General features: G+C 41.1%; 1 protein-coding gene across 3 annotated transcripts in view; it reads left to right on the top strand.

Annotated features, from left to right (window-relative positions):
• POLA1 (DNA polymerase alpha 1, catalytic subunit) overlaps window positions 1-24,186 on the top strand; it is a 288,880-nt gene that overhangs the window by 94,419 nt on the left and 170,275 nt on the right. For all 3 annotated transcript variants that reach the window (XM_041000162.1, XM_041000145.1, XM_041000155.1), the window contains 3 exons: window positions 20,712-20,744; window positions 21,460-21,552; window positions 22,984-23,189. In XM_041000162.1, coding sequence (XP_040856096.1) covers window positions 20,712-20,744; window positions 21,460-21,552; window positions 22,984-23,189 — 332 coding nt within the window. The remainder of the gene's footprint in view (window positions 1-20,711; window positions 20,745-21,459; window positions 21,553-22,983; window positions 23,190-24,186) is intronic.

Here is a 24,186-nt window from a genome sequence, read left to right as displayed (position 1 = left end):
TTTACAAAAAGAATTGTTTGCTGGAGAATTGTGCAACCTCCAGGGCTACTAATAGCTGGGTTGCTATTGTTCTGACCTTTAGTGAGAGGAGAGAGCAGATACCTAACCCAAGGTCAAGTTGGTTGAAGCGTGCCTCCTTATGAGTGAATAGATGGAGCTAGCAGCTCAAGCTTGATTTCTCAGGAGAGAGCCTAAGGCATAAATAAATGCTCTCTTTCTTCCTTGCCTTCTGATTTGCAAGGGTTCTTTAGAGAGTTTGTAGGAAGTGGTATTAAAAGATAAGCTTGGACCCAGTGCGGTAGCCTAGCGGCTAAATCCTCTCCTTGCATACCCCAGGATCCCTTATAGGCACTGATTCTAATCCTGGTGGCTCTGCTTCCCATTCACCTCCCTGTTTGTGGCCTGGAAAAGCAGTCGAGGATGGCCCAAAGCCTTGGGACCCTGCACCCGTGTGGGAGACCCGGAAGAGGCCCCAGGTTCCTGGGATAGGATCAATTCAGCTCCAGCCATTGCAGCCGCTTGGGGAGTGAATCAGTGGATGGAAGATCTTCCTCTCTGTCTCTCCTCTTTTCTGTGTATCTGACCTGCTAATAAAAATAAAATAAATCTTTTTAAAAAAATAAGCTTATTTTCATGTGAGAATATTTGAAGTCTATCTATACAGAGCTCCTTACAAAGAGTGTGGACAAGGTGAAATATGAAAAGGCTATGAGGATTTCCAACATTCTGGCACCAAAATAAGTTTGCCTTTTCCCTGTATTTTCTGCAAAATTTTTAAATTACTCTCAGGTACAATGATGCCCATTAGAGAAGCCCTGCTGGAAATTTCGGAGTAGGGATAGGACATTGGGTACTGGTCATTTGTCACTTTGGATGCCTGCATCTCATATCAGCTCTTTGAGTTCTAATTTCTCTGATTGCATCTAGGGGACTACAAATGCTGACTCGGGTTGTTGGGTCCCTGGTACCCAGATTGAGCTTCTTGCTTTGTTTGGATCTAGCCCTGAGAGTCACCGCATTTGGGTAGTGATCCGGTGGTTGGAAGATCTCTTTCCCTCTTCCTTTCAAATACAATGAAAATAACTAAACTATTTTATTAATAAAGACCAAAATTAGGGAAGTAAGGGAGTTCTTCAGTGGGATCCATTTGACCAGTTTTTCTTCCAGAAAGCAAGGTAAAGCAAAGGAAAGATCACTGGCATATTTGGAGACTTTCAAAATTCTAAAAAACACAAGAAACTCATCTTAAACCATCCTGCTAAGAATTCTTAACAACAGCAAGTATATGACTGGAATCAATGCTTTTTGATTAGTCACTTACCGTGTGTGTGTAGGGATGCTACAGAGCTTGATCTAGTCTTTGGTAGAGGTTAATGACTCGGGAAGGTCGGTGTTGCCCATGTGGGAAATTTGACCATGTTTGAAGACCAGTCATGTCTGGGACCTGTCTTTAGAATCTGGTGGGGAATAGTAACAGTGAAAGGGGAAAACAGTGAAGAGCCTTGTAAAACCATGGAGTTTGGTTCCGCTGGTTGTTGAGCATAACCTAAGGAGCAGCCATTAGTTTTGATGAGAAAGATTTTAATGACCTTTGAAAGAATATTTTACATTTCAAGATGGAAACTGCAATTCGGCATGGATTACGCGCACAGTAAGCGTGCAGTTAGAATTGGGAACAGTGTTGTGGCATAGTAGGTTAAGCTACCAGCATCCTATGTTGGAGCGCCAATGTGAATCCTCTACTTCTGATTCAGCTCCCTGGTAATCTGCCTGGGAAGACAATAGAAGATGGCTGGATATTTGGACCCCTGCCTCCCACATGGGAAACCCAGATGGAGTTGCCTTGCTTTTGTCCCACGCTAGCCGTTGTGGTCATTTGTAAACTGAACCAGCAGATGGATGATTGATCTCTGGCTCGCTCACTCTGTGCAAGGGTGTGTGTGTGTGTGTGTATGTATATCTTTTTCTGCCTCACTGGCTTTCAAATAAGTAAATAAGTCTGTCTTCAAAATAGATATAGGTCCCATCAAGCCCTGCAAGGTCAAGATGAGGGTGTTGTTAATCCTTTTGTTACAGGGCTGGCTTCCAGAATCACGGACTAGGTCGCATTCATCTGCAGAGTCAAGCCCGTGCCGTGCATCGTGGAGGTTGTCACAGCATGCATTTGTCTAGCGAGCTGAGTTGGTAGTCCTGAACTGAGAAGGAATTGGTGCTTCAGAATGGGAAAGAAGAGCAACATGGCAAGGGAGAAGTCAGAGATGCTGGAGAGCTTCTTACCTGAAAGGAAGGAGAGTTTGGATGATGAGGAAATGAGAAAGCAGGGTCTCCAGTGGCACATCGTTCGAGTCAGTAAAGCCAACTCGATCTCAGTTAGAGAGACAAGTCCATCCATGACACTGAACCTTGCAGCTGTTTCTTCTTTTTTAAGACCTACGTTATTTATTTGCAAGGCAGAGTTAGAGATCTCCCACCTGCTGGTTCACTCTCCGAAACAGTCTCAGTGCCTGGGGTTGTGTTAAGACTGAAACCAGGATCATGTTCTACGTCTCCCCGGTGGGCTCAGGGGCCAAAGGCCTTGGACCATCTCTGCTGCTTTCCTGGTGCATCAGCAGGGAGCTGGGTCAGAATGGAGCAGCCCGGTCTGGTCTAGGCTTGGTGCTCATATGGATGCCTCATCTGTTGTGCTTTAGTGCTGTCCCTTGTGGTACGAATGAGGTGTGTGTGTGTGTGTGTGTGCGCGCGCGCGTGCGTGCGCTTTCAAAAGACAGAGTTACAGAGGGCAAGAGCAAGAGTTCATCTATCTGCTGGTTCTTCCTCATCCCCCCACCCCCGCTCCTGCAAAGAGGTTGTTGTGGCTGGGCTTGGATGAAAGCAGGAACCTAGAACTCCATCCTGGTATCCTATGTGAGTGCAGGACGTGAAGTGTTTGTACCACAACAGCTGGAACACAGTTCAGCACCCATATGGGATGCCAGTGTTGTAGATAGCTACTTGAGCCACTGTGATGAAATGCACACCCCAGTGCATTTGTCTTTTAAGACAATGTCTTTTACTGACAATGAAAATCCTTTTACACTTTTTGGTACTGAGCCCCTCATAAACATGTGTTGGATTAGGGCATTTACACAATGCTATTCATAAGACAATAAAAATAAGTGATAGATTGCTCAGTCTCCTTGGTGAGGCATGGCATTAGGTGGTTGGTTGCAATTGAGTGGCTTGGTTTTGGAATTGGAAACAACAGAAAGGAGTGTTAACTACTGGTATGGATACTGAAACTCATGAGAGATTGGGAGTACTATTTCTTGCCTGGAGCACACGTCAGATGCTTAGCAAGAAGGATCAGATCAGAGATGCCTACTTCAGTGCTAGTCGGTTTTGATTGAAAAATGTGTGGAACCCATTTTTTTTTCTTTAATATTGATTTGAATGTTACAAAGAGAGGGAGAGAGAGAGGGAGGGATCTTCCATCTTGTTGTTGGCTGCTCGAATGACCGTAGCAGCTAGGGCTGGGCCAAAGTGAAGCCATAAACCAGGAGCTTCATCCCAGTCTCCCATGTGGGTCGAAGGGGCCTAAACACTTGGGCCATGAGCTGCTGCTTTTCTTAACCAATGAACAGGGAGCTGGATCAGAAGTGGAATAGATAATACCTGAATTGGCACCCATATGTTATACTGGTATTTCTGGCAGCAGCTTTGCTTGCTATGCTACCATGCTCGTTCTTGTATTCCAGATTTATAACTAAGCTCTTGTAATCAGTTTTACACTGCTTGTTTTTGAAACACAGCTTTGCTACATCCTTGTGAACACAAAAGATGTCATGACCACTTGTTGCTTACACCCAAAGTCAAGAGAGTTTATCTTCCATTTTTACTCTTCCTTACTTCTTAAATATACTCTTTTAGCATGTCCAAAATACTTAGTATGCGGGCACTCATCCTTGGCCATATGTCGGGAAAGTCAAGATATGCTGGGTGCTCACTCTTCTATTTCAGAACTGGTCCATTGTAAGTAAAAACTCAGTACAAATGTTAAGAAGGTCAGTCTCCGGGAGTGGGGGGAATTATGGCTCATTTGAAAAGTCTCTGAAAGCCGTGGATTGTCTTGGTAGAGAAATGTTCATGCATACTTGAATACAGAGTTTTGGAAGTCATTAAGGTGTGCTCAGACTGAACCATAGCTCCTTTGTGTAACCTGCAAATACATCTTAACCAATAAGGCTGTAGTTGAAGCCCAGCTCCTCAGCAGAAGGCTCTGGGTGCTGCTCCCTCAGCCGAGTCCAAAGCTGCAGGCTCAGCTTTTCTTGCCGAGGGTCTGCAACCAATCCTGTGATGATCACACTCCGCTAAGCCTGTTGCCCTCCCTGCCATCCTTCTTTAAAGTGTTTAACATATAATGTTTGTACATTCTGTGGAAAATAGTAGCATAGTTCACGTCCAGTATATAGTGATCAAATAAGGATATTTCACATGTCCATCTCTCCAGTCATTCATCAATCATCTCATTTTGTATTTATTTATTTGGTAATGTTATATTTGGAACAGGAAGAACATCTCATTTTGAAAGCCATGCAAATTAAAGTCACGTAGCATTGCCAGATGGGAACATTACAAAAAAATGTGTTTTACCTGGGATTGTTAACTGGAGATCATGGCAGTATCTTAAGGGGTAGGGCATATTGTGAGTGGTCTGGATCCAAAAAGCTGAGTGGCATTGGCTGTTTTTTTTTTTTTTTTCTTACCTTTTTGTGAAGCAGGCCGAGGCAGTGGGAGGTAAGCACATCATACCTGCTCTTAACCTGGAGCGAGACACACCTCTCGACGGCCCTCCCATGAGGGGAACGGTGATGGGTGTGGAACAGAAGGTGGGAGTGGATGGGTTTGCATGGCAGGTTGGAAGGAGAGAAATGACTTACACAGTTGCTTGAGTTGCACTTAATGTCCCCTTTTCCTTTCCTGTTTCAGTTCTTAGCAGCTCCATTGAACAGAAATGAAGAAATGTGGTTTTTCTCTGATAGAAGTTTTTAGAAGTTTTAGTATCACTATTGTCTGTGATAACATCTCCTTAGAGTTGAAGAGAGCTCTCGTTTCAGAAGTTACTCTTAGAATTTACGATGTTTCTGTTGCCTTAATAATCCCATGGGAGCGTTGTTCGTGATAAGTCAACAGAGGGGTGGGTATTTTGTCCTGCTAGCTAACTAATGCATTTATAAGTGCATGTGATGCTGGACTATCAGAGCTTTGCTTTTTTTCCTGCTCAATGTATTAACTAAGCAGAAAATTTTAAAGACTAAAGACAATGAAAGTAATGTTTGTTAGTGGTTGCTTGAGATATTTCAGGAGAGATGTGATGGGAAGAAAAGCAATGGCCATATTTAGAAAGCTGCCTTCTACCCAAGAGTGTCTATTGAAGTAAACTTGATGACAGACTTTTTTCCTCTTCATGAATCATTGTATTCCTATAAAAGCGAAAATTCCTCTTCATCTAAACAAATGGCTTCCACATCTGTTTTCTTAGTTTCTCAAAAGGGTGTCATCGGCTTGCATTTTTTTAAAGTGTTTATCTTTTTAAAATGAAATATCGTCAAAAGCCGTTTATACATCAAAATCCAAGTTGGTCTTCAGCTTGTTAGAATTAGTTGAAAATGATCTGGTGATGATGATGGTGATGTAGAGAAAGGAAGGGAAACGTATTTTGTATTCTGCCTAGGTAAGTTTTTCTCCCTAACCATGCTCTTTAAATCTTGTTGATTGGTGTTTACTTTTCTGTGTTTATTGGTTTTAGAGAGTGACTGAGTAGGTAATGTCATCATTGGAGGCACATCCCAACATTTTAATACTCTGGGCTCAGAGTTCTGAATGTGTAATCATTTTGGTAATTAGTAGCAGCAGAATTCTGAGTCCTGTTGGCTAGTTGCTGATGTGGAGTTTATTTGGTTCTGTTCTTGTCCCCATGGCCTGTTCCCCCCCCCCACCACCGGGTTCCTAAGATAAACGTACTGAGAACCGGTCTGTAAATGGTTCCGTGTACATTTCAAGAAATTGTTTTAATTTCTTATCTTGTGTGAGTTTGCATACCCTCAAGGGTTTGGCTTTATCTTTTTAAATTTTTATAGTCTGCTCTTGGGTGACAGGCGGCTCTGCCCTTGATCCCACCCTGCCATAGAGAAATAAAGAATGAGGAGCAGCTGAAGTATTGGCTCTGTCGCAGCTGACAGGAATGTGATCTACTGCCTGGATTCTTTATGTGGTCTCAGCTTGTCAGTAGAGTGTGGCTCCTTCTAGCCATGCAAGTGAAGTCACAAGTTTAAGAGGTTGGAGCGGAGGAGGCTGTTTCCAATGGAAAGGCTTTGTAGTTAGTTAGTTCGTGTGTGTATGAGTGTGTATGTGTGTGTGTGTGAGAGAGAGAGAGAGAAAGAGAGAGAGAGAGAGAGATTGGGAGAGAGATTTGCTGGCCATTATGGAGCTCTTTTTCATTTGCGGAGTGTTGCAAAGGCTCCATTCACCCTCTGAGCCTCGGTTGTCTGCTTTGTTGAAAAAGTGTCTTGCTTTAAAGTTAGAAGTTCGTGAAAACCATGAAACACTTGCTTTTATGAAATTGAATTAATGGGGCTGGCATGATGCCTTTGCAGGCTGATCCTTCCCTTAAAAATGCCCCCATCTCAAATAGAACCCCATCTGATCCAGCTCTCTGCTTGTGGCTTAGGAAGGCAGCAGAGGACGGCCCAACTCCTTGGGACCCTGCACTCACACACGAGACTGGGGAAGCTCTGGGATGGAAGATCTCTTTTTCCCTGTTTCTGCTCTCTGGAACTCGGCCTTTCAAGTAAAAATAAAATGAATTCTTAAAAAAAAAAAAGTCAAATTAGTGACAACAGCGACCAATGTAGTCATTTTGTTTGTTTGTTTTTGTGGAAGTATATGAATTTAAAATACCAAGGGGACCCCGTCTTTCCTGGCTACTTTTATTGGATAAGTATAAATTGTAACTGCTGGGAAATGGCACCAAACTTGGTTTTAAAAAGAGCTGCCTCCCACCCTGCCATCACACACCCATCCATACAGAAGAGCAATGAATGGCTGTGGAAAAGCTATAAGGATTTATTTATGGTGGGAATTGGTTATATTGGTTGTTGTTTAGTCTTCCCTTGGAACCTAATGGAATTGTTTTGGGAGATTTTGCCTGTAGTTCCTTTGGTTGCTCTTGGAAAGGCAGAGTGTTTGAGATTATTCAAAAATTGTAAGAGGCTTAACATTTTACACCTGTTCAGATCATTCTTGCTAAAGGTCGCTGCGTGATGCCTGGCTGTGGCAGCCTATGTCATGTTTGTCAGCTGCCCCTGCATTGTGTGACACCTGTCAATTGTGACAAAAAGCAGGGAGACCTGATAGTTGAAGGGGAGTGGAAGGTCCTTGAGGAGAGATGAGGGCTCAGGAGGTCCGCAGAACACCTGCTACTCTTGCCCCATTACTTGCTGACCTAGTCCAAAAGATTGTTATCCTCTGTGTGATGACTTTGATTTTTTTTTATCGCGTCTCTGTCGAGATTTGGGCTTTTGTATCTGAAATGGCCTCGTGGCCTTGCTTTAGATGTCCCACAGATGTATTCTGTTGAATCCCCACCTGACGTGGGCTTCTGCTCCCCAACCTTTTGCCTTGCTGAGATTCTCTGTCTGAATCACAAACACTGTCTGTCCAGTTGTTAACCAGGAACATGGTGTCATTCTGGACTCCTGCCTCTTCCTCATGTGTCAAATCCAGCCTGTCGCCATGTCCTGTAATATCTATCTTCTGTGTATTTGTGATTCTCCGTTGCTGGTTGTACCATGTTGCATTTTTTAGGCCCTGCATCTTTATAGACACTGTGCCACCCCCACCCCAAATGTTCTCCACATGTTTTATGGTTAGAAAGAGCTCTTCAGACTGTCAGTCTACTGATGCCATGCCCTAATTTAAAATCTGTAATGTGGCATTCCACACTTGGCAGGGCAGCCACCTGCCGTCTGCTCCCCCTTTTTCCCTAAGCATCTTACCTCTGCAATACTCTTAATTTCTTCCTGTGTCAAAAAAAAAAAAAAAAAAAAGAAAAGAAAAGAAAGAAAAGCACTTTTTTTTGAGAATTTTTTTTAATGAACACGGAGACTTTTCCAGATCCTTTGACACTTTACAAGCAGGCTTTCTTCCATCTTTTCCTCTTAGGGCCTGTGACTCACATTTAATAAAGCTGGCTCCCAGGAACTTTTCTCTGATTCCTCCCCAGAGTCTCTGTGGCCATATTTTTACCCCAGTTTTCTCTGCTTCTTTATTAAATTCACTATGAGAGAGGAAGGATCCCACCTTAATCATTCACTTCTGTGTTTTACCTATTACAGGAGAAGTGTTCAGTGAACACATGTTGGTGCATGAATGAAAATGTTCCTTTTTAAATTCCTAAACAAAAGGAAAATGTGGTTCTTTATAATTCCTATCAGATTCTTGAGCTTTAGCTAAATTATTATGAAAATGTGGAGTTCAACAATGAAGGGGGGGTTTATTTTTAACAGTGAGTAACTTTTATATTTCTTCCTATTATTTTTCTTTTTTGAAAATTTAATTTTTCTAAATGAAAATGCCAAGAGGTTAACAGATCTTCCTTTTGTTTCGCTCACTTCCCAAATGTCCGGGACAGGTATGTGTGGGCTAGGAGGAAGCCAGGGATGTGTACTGCAGTCTGAGTCCTCCATGTGCATGGCCATGTCCCAGCTCCTGGAGTCAACACCTTGATGCCTCTCAGGACATGAAACATCAAGTCTGAATAGAAAACAGAGTTAGGTCTTGAACCCAGTCACTTCAGTGTGGGATGTGCAGTATGCCAAGACAAGCACCTGCTCCTGATTCTCCATATTCCACAAATCCATCCTAGATTACTTTTGCGACGTGATTGCTGTTTGTTTCTTTCACAGTTTCTCTGGATTCTTCCCAGAGAAAATACAGAAGATAATATGAAAAAACACAAGTGTTTGATACATTATTCTTTGTTTGATCGACTGTTAACTGTCTATTCTTAAGATGTGCCTGAACACATGTGTATAACACTTGTTTCTCTGGACAGGTGAACACAATTATTTCTCTCTAAAATGAGCCCTTCTTTCTGAAAGGTTTTTCTTTGAAGTGTTGCCTTCTCTGTGTTATCCACTGAGGTGTCATAAGATCTTTTTTTTTTATCTTGTAATAAAGTTGGGGAGGGAGAAAGGGTGCCACTGTGAACACGTACAAAGCATGATGATTATTGGACAAAATATAATATTTAGCTTCCAAACTGAGAAAGGGAGTTACCTTCTGAGAGGGTTCATAGGTTGCGCTTCCTCCTACCTTCCTCTTGAAGCAGAGATAATGATGGACAGTTTGGTCCTGCCTTGTCACACACTAGTACTAAAAGGGAGCTTTTCAGAAATAATGAATTCTTCATGATGGGATTGATACCTTGGCCGCTCGGCAGCTTCTGGTTCTCCAGACTTCCCACTGTGTCCTCCTCCAGGATTGTGTCAGGCAAAGTGCCAGCCTCCTAAATCTGCCATTTACAATGGCTGGAAGCTCCAAAAGTTTTCTAGCCAGATTTTCTCATGACCTCAGTTATAAAGAAAATGTTGCAGATTCTGGAAAATGCTAATGTCCTTTTTAGCTCTAAGTGTTATCTTGATTGCAATGCTTCAGAATTGCCCAACTTCATTATGTGAGCATAGCTAGCCTACGCCTTCTTCTCAAATAGACAATTATGATCAATTAAGCACTTTTAGGCCTTATAGAATACTTAATTTTATTAGTCGATTATTTGTGCTTTGAAAGAGTTAATGGTAGCTACCCCTGGCCATTATTAGAAATTAGAATGTCCCAAAATAGAAAGGCTATTTCCTTTGTGTGTGGCACTGTGGTGGAAAATGCCAAGCATAGTTTTTACTGAGTTAAAGGGAGAGGGAAGGCAGGGTGGGGGAGAAAGTTACATGTAAATCATTTAGCCATTAACCTAATGGGCAGGTTTATAAATCCTATTACTGTAAGCCCTTTTCATTTCCACTGAGGCCTGGTGCATGCTTGATCCCACTAATGTAAAATTCATTCCATCTAAGTGATTACTGTAGTAAGACTCTTGGAGTCAATTTTAATCAGGTTGTGTGAAACTTGCTTGAGCACTGATGTTCAGAAAGCATGGACATAGTTTGGCCATGTCTTAATTAGCCCCCTGGATGAGCTATGTGAGGAGTCAATCAAGGAACCAGATCTTGGAGTCTTTTGACTTATACATGTTTTTTTTTCTGTAAAGGAAATATGCCAGGTAGGGGGGCTGAAAATATCCACATGCAGAGCAAGGGACCAGGCCTTTGGCAGGGTTTCCATCACACAAACATGTGAGTCCTAAGGGATTTGAAAGCTCTATTTTTGTGACCAACCGGAGCATCTTTACCAGTACTTAGAAATTTCAAAAACGATGAGCTTTTGAAAAATGCACATAGACACACATTCAGATCTTTGTTGACAGTTTCAAGAGGTTTTTAGATTTCTTTAATCTTGGATTCAATCTTTTGCTCTAGTTGCAGTCTTAGTGTCCTAAGCTGTTTTTTAATCTTAACTGGAAATTTAATATTTAAGAGTATATTGGCTTATGTTTGAGTCTCGTGTGGGTGAATAGATTTGCTTGAAGTACCCTTTAAAGCCACCTCTGCGAGCTCTCTAGGATCACGGTCAGATGAAGACTAAGTATGGCAGCAGTGTTCCGAACTTTAAGTGAAACATCCAGGATTGTTGGAGTGGAGGAGGAGTGGAGAGTAAGAATGTTGTGAAAGAAAGATTTCCTTAAAGTTGAAAACAGTTTTTAAAACTCAGAATGTAAAGTAGGGATTAAAAAAATCCATAAGATGCATAAATATTCACACTGGGGACAAGAAATTTTAAGGCATCAGAGAAGTTCACTCTTCACTTTATATATTCAGAGCCAAAATTTATAGTATTTCAAGTTTCAGATCAAAATTAGAGCCCTGTCAAATTGCAGGGCAATAATTGAGAGATACTCATAAATATCATTCAGTGTGGCTGCTGGGGAGGAGAAATCTTTCAAGAAGTGTTGTTTATTCAGCGTGTTTTATATTCTTTACACATGAGCTACCAGAAGGTCTAGGTTGTAAATTAAGGATTTTAAACAAAATCAGCTTATCTGGAAACAGGAGCTGAATGGGAGAGGTACACTTTCAGTCAAGTTTATAATTAACGGGCCTTTATCGTTGGGGCAGAAATTCATTTCTCCTGAGTGAATTTTTTTGTTTATATAACATGTATTGTGTTTGAAGGTGGAGTAAAAACTGAATCACTCTTCATTTCTTGCTTGGAAAGAGCCAATATTGAAGTAGCTTGACGTATGTGGGTTTAATTGCCGCGTTGTGTGAGGGCCCTGTTGTGGAGTTGCACATACCGATTGTGAATGGCCTTGTCCTTCTCAAGCTGGACCACTGTGGAAGAGAACTCTTCAGGCCTAAGATTTATTGGATTGCTCTGTGTCAGGTGTTGGGTTAGTTTGAATGACTACCACATGGCATGATCTCTGCTTATAATTTGCTTCCGGGCGCTTTAATCTTTTGTAATAGAATGTCGTTTTGTGGTTTGTGGAGACTACTTTGGAAGTGTGTAGAGAACTAGCATACTCACTAGCATTGCAGTGGGGAGACTAGATAAGGCCTTTCTGACAGTATGAAGTTTCTTGTAAAATAGATACTAGATAATAGCCATACTTAATATTTACTGCCTCAGAAACTATATAGAACAGAGGACTTCTTTCATTATATTTATTGCTCACAGGCAGTTGGGCTGTTCAAGAAACCTTGCTTTTCATTTGGCAGTGATGGAGACTTCCTGTAGCTTAGGAGGGAAGGTGGAGCTGATGCTGCAAGCCCAGAGAAAAGGCATGTGCGGGAGAATTCTTCTTGTGCGGAGAGGACTCAGTCTAAAGCCCTTGATTGGATGAGGTGATAATCTGCTTCACTCAAAGATGATGGATATTAATGTTAATCTTATCTTAAATATTTTCTCAGACATGACCAAATATCTGGGTGTCATGGCCTAACCATGTTGGCATAGGAGATTAACCATTACACAGCCTTTACTTATAACTCCTCTGGCAAAACAGCCATGTGGAAAGCCCAGATGGAAAAAAAAAGGATGTATTGTGTTTAATGAATGCAAAATATTTGGAGAAGGCTGGATCGAAGCATTCATGTGCTAAGTGTTAAAAGATGAGATAGACTTCAACTAGATCATGAATCTTAGAGTCAAGCTGAATGGTTTGACTCCAGTTTTAAGAAGTGCATTTTTCAAAGCAAATTGACCAAGTAAAGAATTGCTTGGAGAGGGCAGAGTTGGTGCAGACGGGGAGGCTGGCTGACTGGAGAGGTTCTGAAGGAAGCACCTGGGATTGTAGAGCCAGCGCCACATTGGAAAGATCAATTGTAATGTTGAGTATCAACATTGGCTCATTGGTTTAGAAAACAAGCCAGCCCCTTGTTTTGAATAAAGATTTTTGGAAGACCATTGAACAGATAAGTAGCTGGTTGAGGTGATAGGTGGCATTTAGAATTGATGAGTTATGGAAGGGGGCAACAGACAGTGAAGGGAGGCACTTATACATGTCAGTGTTAATCAACAGAGAGCAGTTTTGAACCCCAGAAAACATGAGACAGTATGTGGATATAATCTTCTTATACATGGAAAGAGAATGGACAGAAATACCTATTTAATTGTTTGTAGCACTGAAACAGCAGTCTGGTTGAGGGGTGCTGCTAAATAGATATTTTCTATAAGAATTTACGACCAATCATAAAACCCTCAGGAGCATCCCTTGGATGTGGAAATACATCCTTGGGTTGCTGATAATTCTTTTGGAGTATATTGTTAGAAATAAGTATCTGTTGTATATATTGAAAGAATTAGAGATCACTCATCCTCTGTTTCACTCCCTCGATACCCAAAACAGTAAAGCCTGTCCTTTGGCTAAGCCAGGAACTAGGAGCATGGCAAACTTGAATTCTGGATTTTATTTATTTGAAAGGCAGATTTACAGAGAGAAGGAGAGACAGAGAAAAATCCTCCATCCACTATTTCCCTACCCTGCAAACGGCTGCAATACCTGAAACTGGACCAATCTAAATCTAGTTGCCAGAAGCTTCTTCTGGGTCTCCCATGTGAGCACAAAGGCCCAGGTTACTCAGCCATCCTCTGCTACTTTACCAGGTGCATTAGCAGGCAACTGGATTGGAAGTGGAGCAATTGGGATTCTGTCGCAGGCAGCAGCTTAACCCATCACACTGCAGTGCTGGCCCCTCCCATTTAGTATTAGTGAACACTGTTGAAGTCTGTATGTCTAAAAACATTTCATTACTGTTAACTGCAGTATATTTTAACAAACTATGAAAATCAGGCCTCATCTTGACCTGTTGGGAGAACCTGAAAACAGACATCTGAGTAGTAGCTGGTCTTAGGTTACTGCTGTCCTCTGGGGCATAAAATGCTCTGTGTAGTAATCCGTATCATGAGCGTATTCCTGCACACATTTAAAAAAAATAAAACAATACTTCAATTTGTTTTAAATTTCCTTCAAGTTCCTACCACACTTGCCTAGCCTTCAGAGGTTTAGATTGGGGTTAAAATGCTTTTTCATATTATTTTAATTATTCCTCTCCCCACCCCACCCTTTCCTGTTTCCCCTCCTCTTCCCCCTAACGACACTGTTCTGCAAAGCCTGCAATGATTGATATGATGGCAGTGCTGTCATTCTTTTTAACCAAAAAAAAAGTCATTTTTGTTCTAGTTATTTTAATAGAGTCCCATTAAAGATGTATTGCTGACTGAAATATCGGCATGAAGGGCTCTCACTGAGCTGAGCCCAGGCATTAAGAAGTCAGGAAATCGGCTGCTGCATTGCAAGAGAGCCTTGTGTGACACCGACTCTCCTGATTGGGGAGATCATTACTGCTATTATGACTCGACTTGCGTAGGAATTTTAAATTCCATCTGAATGTCAGTAATAACCCTCTTAGCAAATTATCCTGAATAAAATCACGAAGGCATTTTATATAATAGGTGTTGAATTACTGGATAGATTTGCTAATTAAATACTCTTTGTTCTGCTGCAGTTGACATTACAGGGTAAGATCTTGAACAATTATTCTCAACAGCTGTACTTTGTTAAGGGAAAAATTAACCACAAAGTTTATTTTTTTACACTTGAAGTTGGCAGATTTTTGAAATGTGCTTGAAAAAATTCCATCATCCAATTGGTAATGAGTAGATAAATATGCAGGTGTTGCTGTGAAATCAGATAACTGCAGACTGCCTTATTAATGAATTTAGCAAGCCTTTATGGCCCTGTTTTCTAGCTGTTGGCACTTATAATGTGATTTTCTGTCAGAATGGGTAGCTTTAATAGTAGGCTTGTCACTTCCAAGTGAACTTAGAAATGGTCATCTCGTAATCGCCACACCCTGTGTCCGTGGACTTTTCTGGATACCTGTGGCTATTTTTAAAAAATTATTTCCTTGTGTAAGTCTTGAGTTGTTGGCTTCTTGAACATTCATGTGGTATGGATTTTTTTTTAAAATGCAGTGAAGCATAATGAAAAGAAAATGAAACGTTAAGATCTAGCTTGTCGGTCAAGCTCTTGACTAGTTCTCTTGTTTTGAGCAAACGCCCAATGCCTGATTATCCTCACTTGTCCAGTGGGATTTATAGAAAGTACTATCTACCCAGTAGGTGCATTCATTTAGCATTCCATAACCATTTATAGACGGCCCGCATGTACTAGCCCCTTGGGTAGTTCACTGCATGTCCAACAGTAGGCGACTTTGGGGTGAGCCTGCTCATTACCGCTGAGGTGGGCGTTGGGCTGTGTGTGGTACTGTGGTACCCACCATCCAGAACTGCCTAGTGCAGAAGCCTTGGATGATGGGAGTCATTCTGGTTGTGAATGGCTTCCCAGAGAGCAGGCTGAAGAGTTAGCAAGCTAAGGTGAGTTAGCTTTCACTTAGGACAGAGCACTGTCATCAGCTCCTTCATTGAGCATCACTGGATGGTAATGAAAGTTGATCACAAGAATTGATACAGCCTGTATAGAAGTCCACCACTGGGCCACCATTATTTTAAAAAAAAATGAAATATGTAACCTTTAAATGAGTGGTTCAAATTATTTTTATTGGAGAAATAAAAATAATTTTAGAGGGAGGAGATAAAATAATTTTAGAGGGAGGAGATAAGGGAGAAAGAGAATGCTTCCATCCACCAAGTCACTGCCCAGTTCCTCAGGATGCAGAACAGTTGGGGCTGGACCAGGTTGAAAATGGGGAGCCCGAAACTTGGTCCACATGTTCTACATCAGTGGCAGAGACCTAGCTGCTTGAGCCATTCTGCTCCCTCCCTGTGTCCTCATTGGTTGGAAGCTGGAATTAGGATGGAGTGAGGAGCTGAACACAGCTACTCTGAATGTGGGATGGGCACAGTTTAACTGCTAGGCCAAATATGCATTCTGAACACATGGAAACTTTGTCTTAGCTTACTGGCAGAGTTGCAGATTATATGTGTGCTTACAGTGGGGAAAATTAGAAGCATTATACATGTACTTTTATAGACCCTGAATTAGATAAATTACTGTCTAGTGATACAATAGAGTACTGCGTAGTCATGAAAAAGAGTGGGACAGCTCTTTGTGTGTGGATTCAGGATAATCTCTAAGATAAGATGCTAGGTTAGAGAAGCAGTTGCAGCATAGCTTGCAGGATCAATTTCTGTTTAACAAACGCATCAAAAGGTTTCAGCACCAAATTCCAAATTGTTTTAGTAGTACCCCTCAGAATGTTCATAGAAATGATTGTGTGGTGGGAGGGCAGAGTGGGGATAGAAGATGAGTTTCAGAGTTGAAGGGTGCTGGTGAAGATGAATTCAGGAATGTCATATTAAGTTTAGCACCCCCTGTAACTCAAGAGTAGAAGAACCTGGTTACTGAATACACGGAGTTGTAGTGAAAGGTTGACAAATTGCTTATAATGTATTTTACTTAGTAGATAATGGTTACCTTCTGAAGTTGTTCATTGTGATGAGTAAATCCAAGCCCAGCAAGGTGAAAGGAGAGGAATGTGGAGAGAACTCTTGATAAGTAGTTCTGCACTAAGTATGATTAACTGGGCTTGATCTCATTACTGCCCCTTTCCCAAGGGAATTATCAGATGGTCTTCCACAGTGTATTTCTTTGTCATTTAAATATTAGAAAATGAAGGTAACTAGAGGAGCTTGGATGCTTTTTATACGTTGATTGGCTTCCAGTGCCTAGCAGAGAAGTCATTGGGATTACTATGAGCTCTTTCAGTCAACTGACAGTCTTTTGAGTGCTAGTCTATGTGAATTCTTCAGTTAGTCACAAACATAGGCTCTCACCCCTAGGAGCTTGTGGTCTAGTGGGAGAGGGGTGCAAACCCATCAACTAGTGATGCAAAGCAACGTTTAGGTGCTAGAATAATAAAACCAGTACAAATCAGGGGAGAGGTTGTAATGAGGTTTGGCTAGTCAGTTCAGGCTTTATGGAAGAAGGGTTGGAGTTGAAGCTGGTAAAATTGAATTACAAGAAGGAGACTCGGGTGAAATTCTAGATAGGGATGTAGTGGCTGAGCAGGAGTGTAAACAGATGGAAGAATGGGAGATTGGTGCCAGCAGCAGGAGGGTTTGTGTAAGGATGCATTTGCAAAATATGAGCTGGATTTTTTTCCGCTTTAGCTGGTAGAGAGGCATTGAAAACGTTGAGAGATCTGTAGTGATAAAGTGATTATTGAGAATGACATGGAAGAGATGTGAGTTGGTTAACCTTCAGTGACAGCTGCATAGTACTTTCTGCCATGACACCTGTGTCCTCAGACATGGCCCTACATGATCACGGTGATGGTAACCATAGCTTCAAGTAATTGTCAGTCTTAAAAGGCAGGTTTTGTTTTCATTGCTCATTGAGAAGGAAAGACCCAAGTTTTTTAATTGTCCAGAATTTTTTGTCACACACCTAAAACTGATTATTGTTTCCAGAGCCAAATTGCCATGATTACCCTAGGCTGTTAAGCCCTAACTTATCTGTCAGTGTAGGGAATCATATTGGTGGCAGGGTCCCAAGTGCTTGAGCCATCATTTGCTGCCCCTTTGGGGGGAACTTTAAAAAGATGTGGAACAGGCATTTGGACTGACACTTAAAGTATCCACATGTCCTATCAGAGAACCTGGATTCAGTGCCTGTCTGTGACCTCTGATGCTAGATTCCTACCAGTACCCACCTTGGGAGGCCGGGGGTGATGGCTTCAGTAATTGGACTTTGCCACCACATGGAAAATCTGGATTGTGTGTCAGGCTTCTGAGTTTTGCTAATGCCTGGTCCTGTCCCTCATGGTTTTTTCAAGAGTCAACACAGCAGCGGGGAGCATGCTTGTTCTATCAAATAAATTTTTAAGCTATATATTATATATATATAGCTTGTGACCTGGAAAAGCAGTAGAGGATGGCCCAAGTCCTTGGGTCCCTGCCACCTGTGTGGGGAGACCCAGAAGAGGCTCCTGGCTCCTAGATTTGGATTGGCTCAGCTCTGGTGATTGCAGTCATTCATTTGAGGAGTGAAACAGTGGAATAGATCTCTCTGTCTCTCTCCATCTCTCTGTAACTCTGCCTTCCAAATAAAAATAGAATCAATAAAACTTTTTTAAAAGGCTATTCATGGGCCCGGCGCGGTGGCGCAAGTGGTTGAGTCCTCGCCTTGCACGCCCAGGATCCCATATGGGCGCTGGTTCTAATCCCGGCAGCCCCGCTTCCCTTCCAGCTCCCTGCCTGTGGCCTGGGAAAGCAGTTGAGGACGGCCCAAAGCTTTGGGACCCTGCACCCGTGTGGGAGACCCGGAAGAGGCTCCTGGCTTCGGACCGGCATAGTATCGGCCCGTTGCGGCTCACTTGGGGAGTGAATCATCGGACGGAAGATCTTCCTCTCTGTCTCTCCTCTCTGTATATCCGCCTTTCCAATAAAAAATAATAAAAAAATAAATCTTTAAAAAAAAAAAAAGGCTATTCAACTAAGCATCAATATTTTTGTTAAAGATTTTTAGGTGATTTCTCTGTATAACAGATACTAAAAGTAGTAACATGGCCTCACCAGAATCCACTGTCAATCCCAGGACAGGCCTCCTCTAGAAGGCAAGATCATAAACCTCTGAACAAAATTGGGAAATAGTAATGAAGGGAGTGGGCGTTGGACATGGAAATATCAGTGGCTCGCGGTGAACCTGCTCTGAAGACTGAATTCATAGAACTGTGTAATGTGGAGGAAGACAAAGGCAGACACAGCAACATTAAGGTTAACTTGGCTGACAGGGAGAGCAATTGAGGTAGGCCAAAGAAGCAAAAATAAAGTCCATCATTATGTGGCTTTCTGTAAAAGTGATTTCTGGCTCAAGTTGATAACTTTGAACGATGGGTGATAATGGAGAGGCAATAGTGTGGAGGGCCCCAGGCTCCTGCTGGAGCGGCCCAGTGCCTCCCTCTGCATCCTTGCCTACCATTCCTGGGCATTTCACCAATGGGATTATTAACAATGGTTGGCTCTTGAGGATTTCAGACAGTGAAATGAGGAAATGCATGAGGGACCCCTGTGGTATGTGGCACATGTTTCCTTGTTATGTCATATTAGGTCTTTTAAAAGAGGTCTTCATTTGTGCGTGTGCATCTATGTTATAACTTAGCTTGGGCCTGTAGGCCTGGTACAAACCCATCTGCAATCCTTTTTTTTAACTGGTTCTTGTGCTGACTCTAGGCAATTTAAGGATACTTGAAAAAGTTTGTGGAAAAGTTGGAATTTAGAACTTTGTTTTGCCATAAAAATTTTGATATCCATTTGTAGTTTTTTCATAGTGTGCATGTTATATTAGCTTTGGAAGACCCCTCATACGGTCAAGATCTCTGTGTTGAAGAAACTCATCCTAGATAGGAATTTTAAATATAATGCATTTCTTTTAATTTTCTAAGTATTGCCAGTCTGGAGGCAGACATTTGGACTAATGATTAAACCGCGGTTTGGGATGATCACATTCCAAGTTCAAGTGCTTGTTCTAGTCCTGGCTCTGCTGCCACTTGCAGCTTTCTGCTGATGGGCCCCTGGGGTTCAGCAGGGTATGACTCCATGATTGGATTCCTGCCATGTGGGAGACCTGGACTGATTTCCTAGCTCCAGGCCTTAGTGTGGCCCAGTTTTAGGTGTTCTAGGTTAGTACTAAATGAGCAAATTGGAGATCTCTCTGTCTCTGCCTTTTAAATAGAATCAGTAGATTTAAAAAAAAATAAATTTTTTTTTAAAGATTTATTTTATTTTTATTGGAAAGGCGGATATACAGAGAGGAGAGACAGAGAGGAAGATCTTCCATCCGATGATTCACTCCCCAAGTGAGCACAACGGCCGATACTATGCCGATCCGAAGCCAGGAGCCTCTTCTGGGTCTCCCACGTGGGTGCAGGGTCTCAAAGCTTTGGGCCGTCCTCCACTGCTTTCCCAGGCCACAGGCAGGGAGCTGGAAGGGAAGCGGGGCTGCCAGGATTAGAACCGGCGCCCATATGGGATCCTGGGCGTGCAAGGCGAGGACCTTAACCACTGCGCCACTGCACCGGGCCCGAAAAAATAAATTTTTAAAATTAAGCTACTAGAAATACTAGATTTAAAAGATTCTTAAGGTAATTTTCCTTAACCATGCATTTCTGTTTAAATTTAATAATGAGTAGCTTGGCTTTCTGCCTTATTTTTAAAAACTTTTTTTTTAAAGATTTATTGGAAAGGCAGATATACAGAGAGGGGGAGAGACAGAGAGGAAGATCTTCCGTCTGATGATTCACTCCCCAAGTGTGCGCAACGGCCAATGCTATGCCGACCTGAAGCCAGGAGCCAGGAACAACTTCCGGGTATCCCACACAGGTGCAGAGTCCCAAGGCTTTGGGCCGTCCTCCACTGCTTTCCCAGGCCACAAGCAGGGTGCTGGATGGGAAGTGGAGCTGCCAGGATTAGAACCGGCGCCCATATGGGATCCCAGTGCTTTCAAGGCAAGGACTTTAGCCACTAGGCCATGCTGCTGGGCCCTAAAAACTTTTTTAAAAGCTTCCTTTATTTGAAAGGTAGAGATACATTGATTCATCTCCATCTACTTGTTCATTCCTTAGTGGTTGCAATGGCCAGGACTGGTCCAGGCTGAAGCCAGGAGCCCTGAGCCAGGAACCTTAACCCGGTGTCCCCCAAGGGTGGCAAGCCTGGAGCACTTAGGCCATGCTCTGCAGCCATCCTGGGACACCAGCAGGGAGTTGGATTGAAATTGGAGTAGTTCAAACTTCAAGATAGGATGCTGTTATCACAGATGGTGGTTTGACTTGCTATTCCACAATACCATCCCTTACAAAAATATTTTAAAAATATCTATTTATTATAGAACTCACATGTGTGCATGTCTGTGGCTAAGAATCAGGCAAACATATTTCTGTATTTTGTTATGTTGTTTTGAGGATTCTTACTAGAAAATCTTGAAGGATTTTACAAAGATGTATATATGAAATGGCAAAAACATTGAGAGTGACATACCTGTTTTACTGTTTAGGTCTTTAGTGATTATGTGATTTGTTGATATTAATTTTTGTTTTATTTAGATTCTGATGCATACGAAGGAGATGGTGCAGAAGGTAATGCTGCGTACTTTCCTTATGTAACAGCTCTCACGTGTCGTACCTGGTGACATTTTTGTATTCAAGAGAAATTGTAACTGAGACTGCAAATTGCTTCTTCAGATGCCTCGTTTACATTTCTAATCCCTCCTAATGGATTACAGCTTTTTGCTTGAACCAACACTGCTTGAAGCCTATATGTGAGAGTGTTTCAAGCAAATTAGTTACAGAGTTAATTCGAGTTTATTTCCAGGCCTTTATACTATATGTGTTCTAGTGCTGTTTGTTATTAATTTTTTGGAACTCATTCTAGTAAATGCTTGAAACTGCTAAGAATTCAATACGGACTTGTACCCCTGCATCATATAAAATCCATCACAGTTTTGCTTCTGAAAATTGACTTGCCCACCATGCATGTGGCATAGTGGGTGATATATAGAGCTCTATTGTGCAGTCTCCTTTTCGCCAACATTTAATTCCATGTTTTCTTTCAGTTGAAACAGTGCAAAATCCCTTCCATACTAGTCTGTACATTTTGAGAAAATTTGACAGGTTTAAGAAAACTCACCTTTCTAAATTATTGGGGCTTAGCCTTCATTTGTATACCCAAGTTCATATAATAACACAGACATTTGAAAAGTCCTTGGAAACTTATATTTGCTGGAATGTGGAAAATCTTTATTGTGTATTATCACTGTCACTGGTTTTATTAATTTTTGTAATTTTTACTTAGATGAATCTTGAAGTTATATATGGCGATACAGATTCTATTATGATAAACACCAATAGCACCAACTTGGAAGAAGTATTTAAACTGGGAAACAAGGTAAGATAATTTCATAAAATTATATGTCTGGGTCATTTTTGTTTTTAGCACGGAACAACATGGATTCATATATATGTGCTTCTGAAAGTCTAAAATGGGCACCTGTCAATTCTTCATTGTTTTTCTTAGTAATCTTTATTATAATTGTTTTGAGGATGTAAGTTAATTTTTTTCCCCTTAATCTATAGCTTCTCCCTTTGAAAACTGTCTAAATTTAAGACATGATGGTGGACATTCAGCCTGAGACTTAAGATGCTTATTTCCCGTATCAGCATAAACTGGATTCAAGCTCTGACTCCACTCCCAACCTCCTGCTCATTGGAACCCTGGGAGGCAGCAGGTGGCTGATGACTCAGGTTGCTGTCCTAGCTGTTCCCATGAGAGACCTGGCTGATACTTTGTTCTCGGCTCCTGACTTGTGCTTGGCCAAACCCGGCTGTTATAAGCATTTGGGAGAGAGGCAGCAGATGGGCATGCTTTTGCCATCTGCTTCTCTTTATAGGCATATACACACACTCTCCCTCTTTACAAAAAAAAAGAGGGTATTCTAGCATTTCTACATTCTCATTCTTAAGAAAGTGTATGTCTAGTGATATTTCGCTACATTTTACATATAAGTAGAAATACCTACATAAATACACAAACGTAAGTACTAGAAATCTATTTGAAAAAGCAAGGGTTCATTGAGAAGTCACTATTTGTTGTCTCATAGCAGCAATTTACAAGTGTCTCTAAGCACTTACTGTGTTCAGATGTTGTCCCAATGAACAAATTAACATATCCTTGAAGACATAGATTGATTTCTGTTTCTTTCCTGGAATATATGATATTTGAACTCTTCACTGCAGAATGAGCTAGGCATCTTGTGCTTATACTGAGCCTTGTAAATGTAGAGCTATTCCCTAGACACCATGGTCTGCACCTTGACCTTGTCTGTGCAAAACACAAGTCTGTCCAGTTATTTATTCATCAGGTATTGATTTGCTTGTAGCCAAGATCTTAAGGGTAGTGTTAGATGATATTAACGAGGATACATACATTTGTTTCTGACCACCTATCTACTTGTTAATTTAACTAATTAAGTTATTTGAAAACGAGTACATTTGTATTAAGTGTTGAAATTCAAAAATGGCTTTCATAGTTTTACATGTTTTCCATACACTTCCTGGGACTGATCTAACCCATCTTGTCTTTTGGTTCATTGAGGAGATATATTTATATTGTTGTCTCTATATTTTTAAAATCTATTTTTATCCTTGCATTTTTCAGTGATTTTGGAGTTGTAACTAAAACAATACAATATTAGAGTAAACGCACTTGGGTGTTGTATGACTTTGTTTTATTTAGCTTAGCTCTTGGAAATTAGGAACACATTCATTTTTTCTTCGTGAAATGCTTCAAAGTTCATATTAATGTTTGGAATATTTGCAGATAAAAGCTGAAGTCAATAAGTTGTACAAGCTGCTGGAAATCGACATTGATGGTGTTTTCAAGTCATTGCTACTGCTGAAGAAAAAGAAATATGCCGCTCTGGTTGTTGAATCGACATCAGATGGAAATTATGTCACCAAACAGGAGCTGAAAGGATTAGATATAGTTAGGAGAGACTGGTGTGATCTTGCTAAAGACACCGGAAAGTGAGTTCAGGCTTCACTTTTGCTTTTGTTGTCTTTTTCAAGTTTTAGTATTAATGACATGCAGATTCTTATATACAGTCAAGTACAAGGATGCACTTTCATTTTGTTATTTTTATCATTATCATATATTAACAGTTTTTACTTTTGAAGTACCATTTTATAGACAGGTTGAAACATAGGAAAGGCCAAATTTTCTCAATGAAAAACGTTTCTGGTAAGGTATATTTTAAGGGCTTCAACTCTGGTGAGAATAAACTTTCATATTTTAGATCTTAACATGCTTGGTTTTATTGATGCTGGTTTATTTTACTTTAAGTTTTATAGGAGAAAATGTATTGTTTTGTATCCCTGACTCTTCTACTAGGGCCACCTCAGTTAAGTGTTCAGGATTGAAAGAGGGCCAAGAAATAAAGCTTTTGCTTCTACTGGTATCATTCACATGTAAAAGATTCTTACTAATCTCAGGTGAATTTAAGAGCTAGTTCTCATACTGTATATATCTCAGAAATAATACATTTCATGACCTTAGCTTCCTACCTGAGACTGACAACTGTGATAAGCTCTCCTTTTTCGTTTGGGTCAGATTAATCTACAAAACAGCCCATTGAAAAACAAAGAGATGTTCTAGTGTTTTATGTACCATGTTTCAGATACTGCTAATTTGTGAACAAAAACAGAAGAAGTTTTCTTTTGCTTTTAAAACTGAGTTTGAAATTAATTTTTATGTTGCTGTGAGTACTAGCATTTTAAAGCTCACTTTTCAGTCTTCCTGCTTCTTGCTTTCAAGTTGAGAGATTAAGCAATTGTGGCTTTTGTGAGACTACTTTTGATTAGGCAAAGTTGAACATCTTAGTATAGGTCATTGTTAGCCTTTTATGAGATGTAGTTTAAAATGTTTCATTGCCCCCATGTGTACCCGGAGATGAAACTGCTTTGTATAGACTGTCGATTAGAGTGTTGTCTTTAGCTTTGTGTTTTCTAAGAAAAGATGCATCAT

Source organism: Ochotona curzoniae, unplaced genomic scaffold, assembly GCF_017591425.1.
Source record: "Ochotona curzoniae isolate NIBS_2020 unplaced genomic scaffold, NIBS_Ocur_1.0 contig_1274, whole genome shotgun sequence".
Classification (NCBI taxonomy): Eukaryota; Metazoa; Chordata; class Mammalia; order Lagomorpha; family Ochotonidae; genus Ochotona; species Ochotona curzoniae.
Note: the sequence above shows the minus strand (reverse complement) of the source record. Positions and strands in the feature narration are given on the sequence as shown.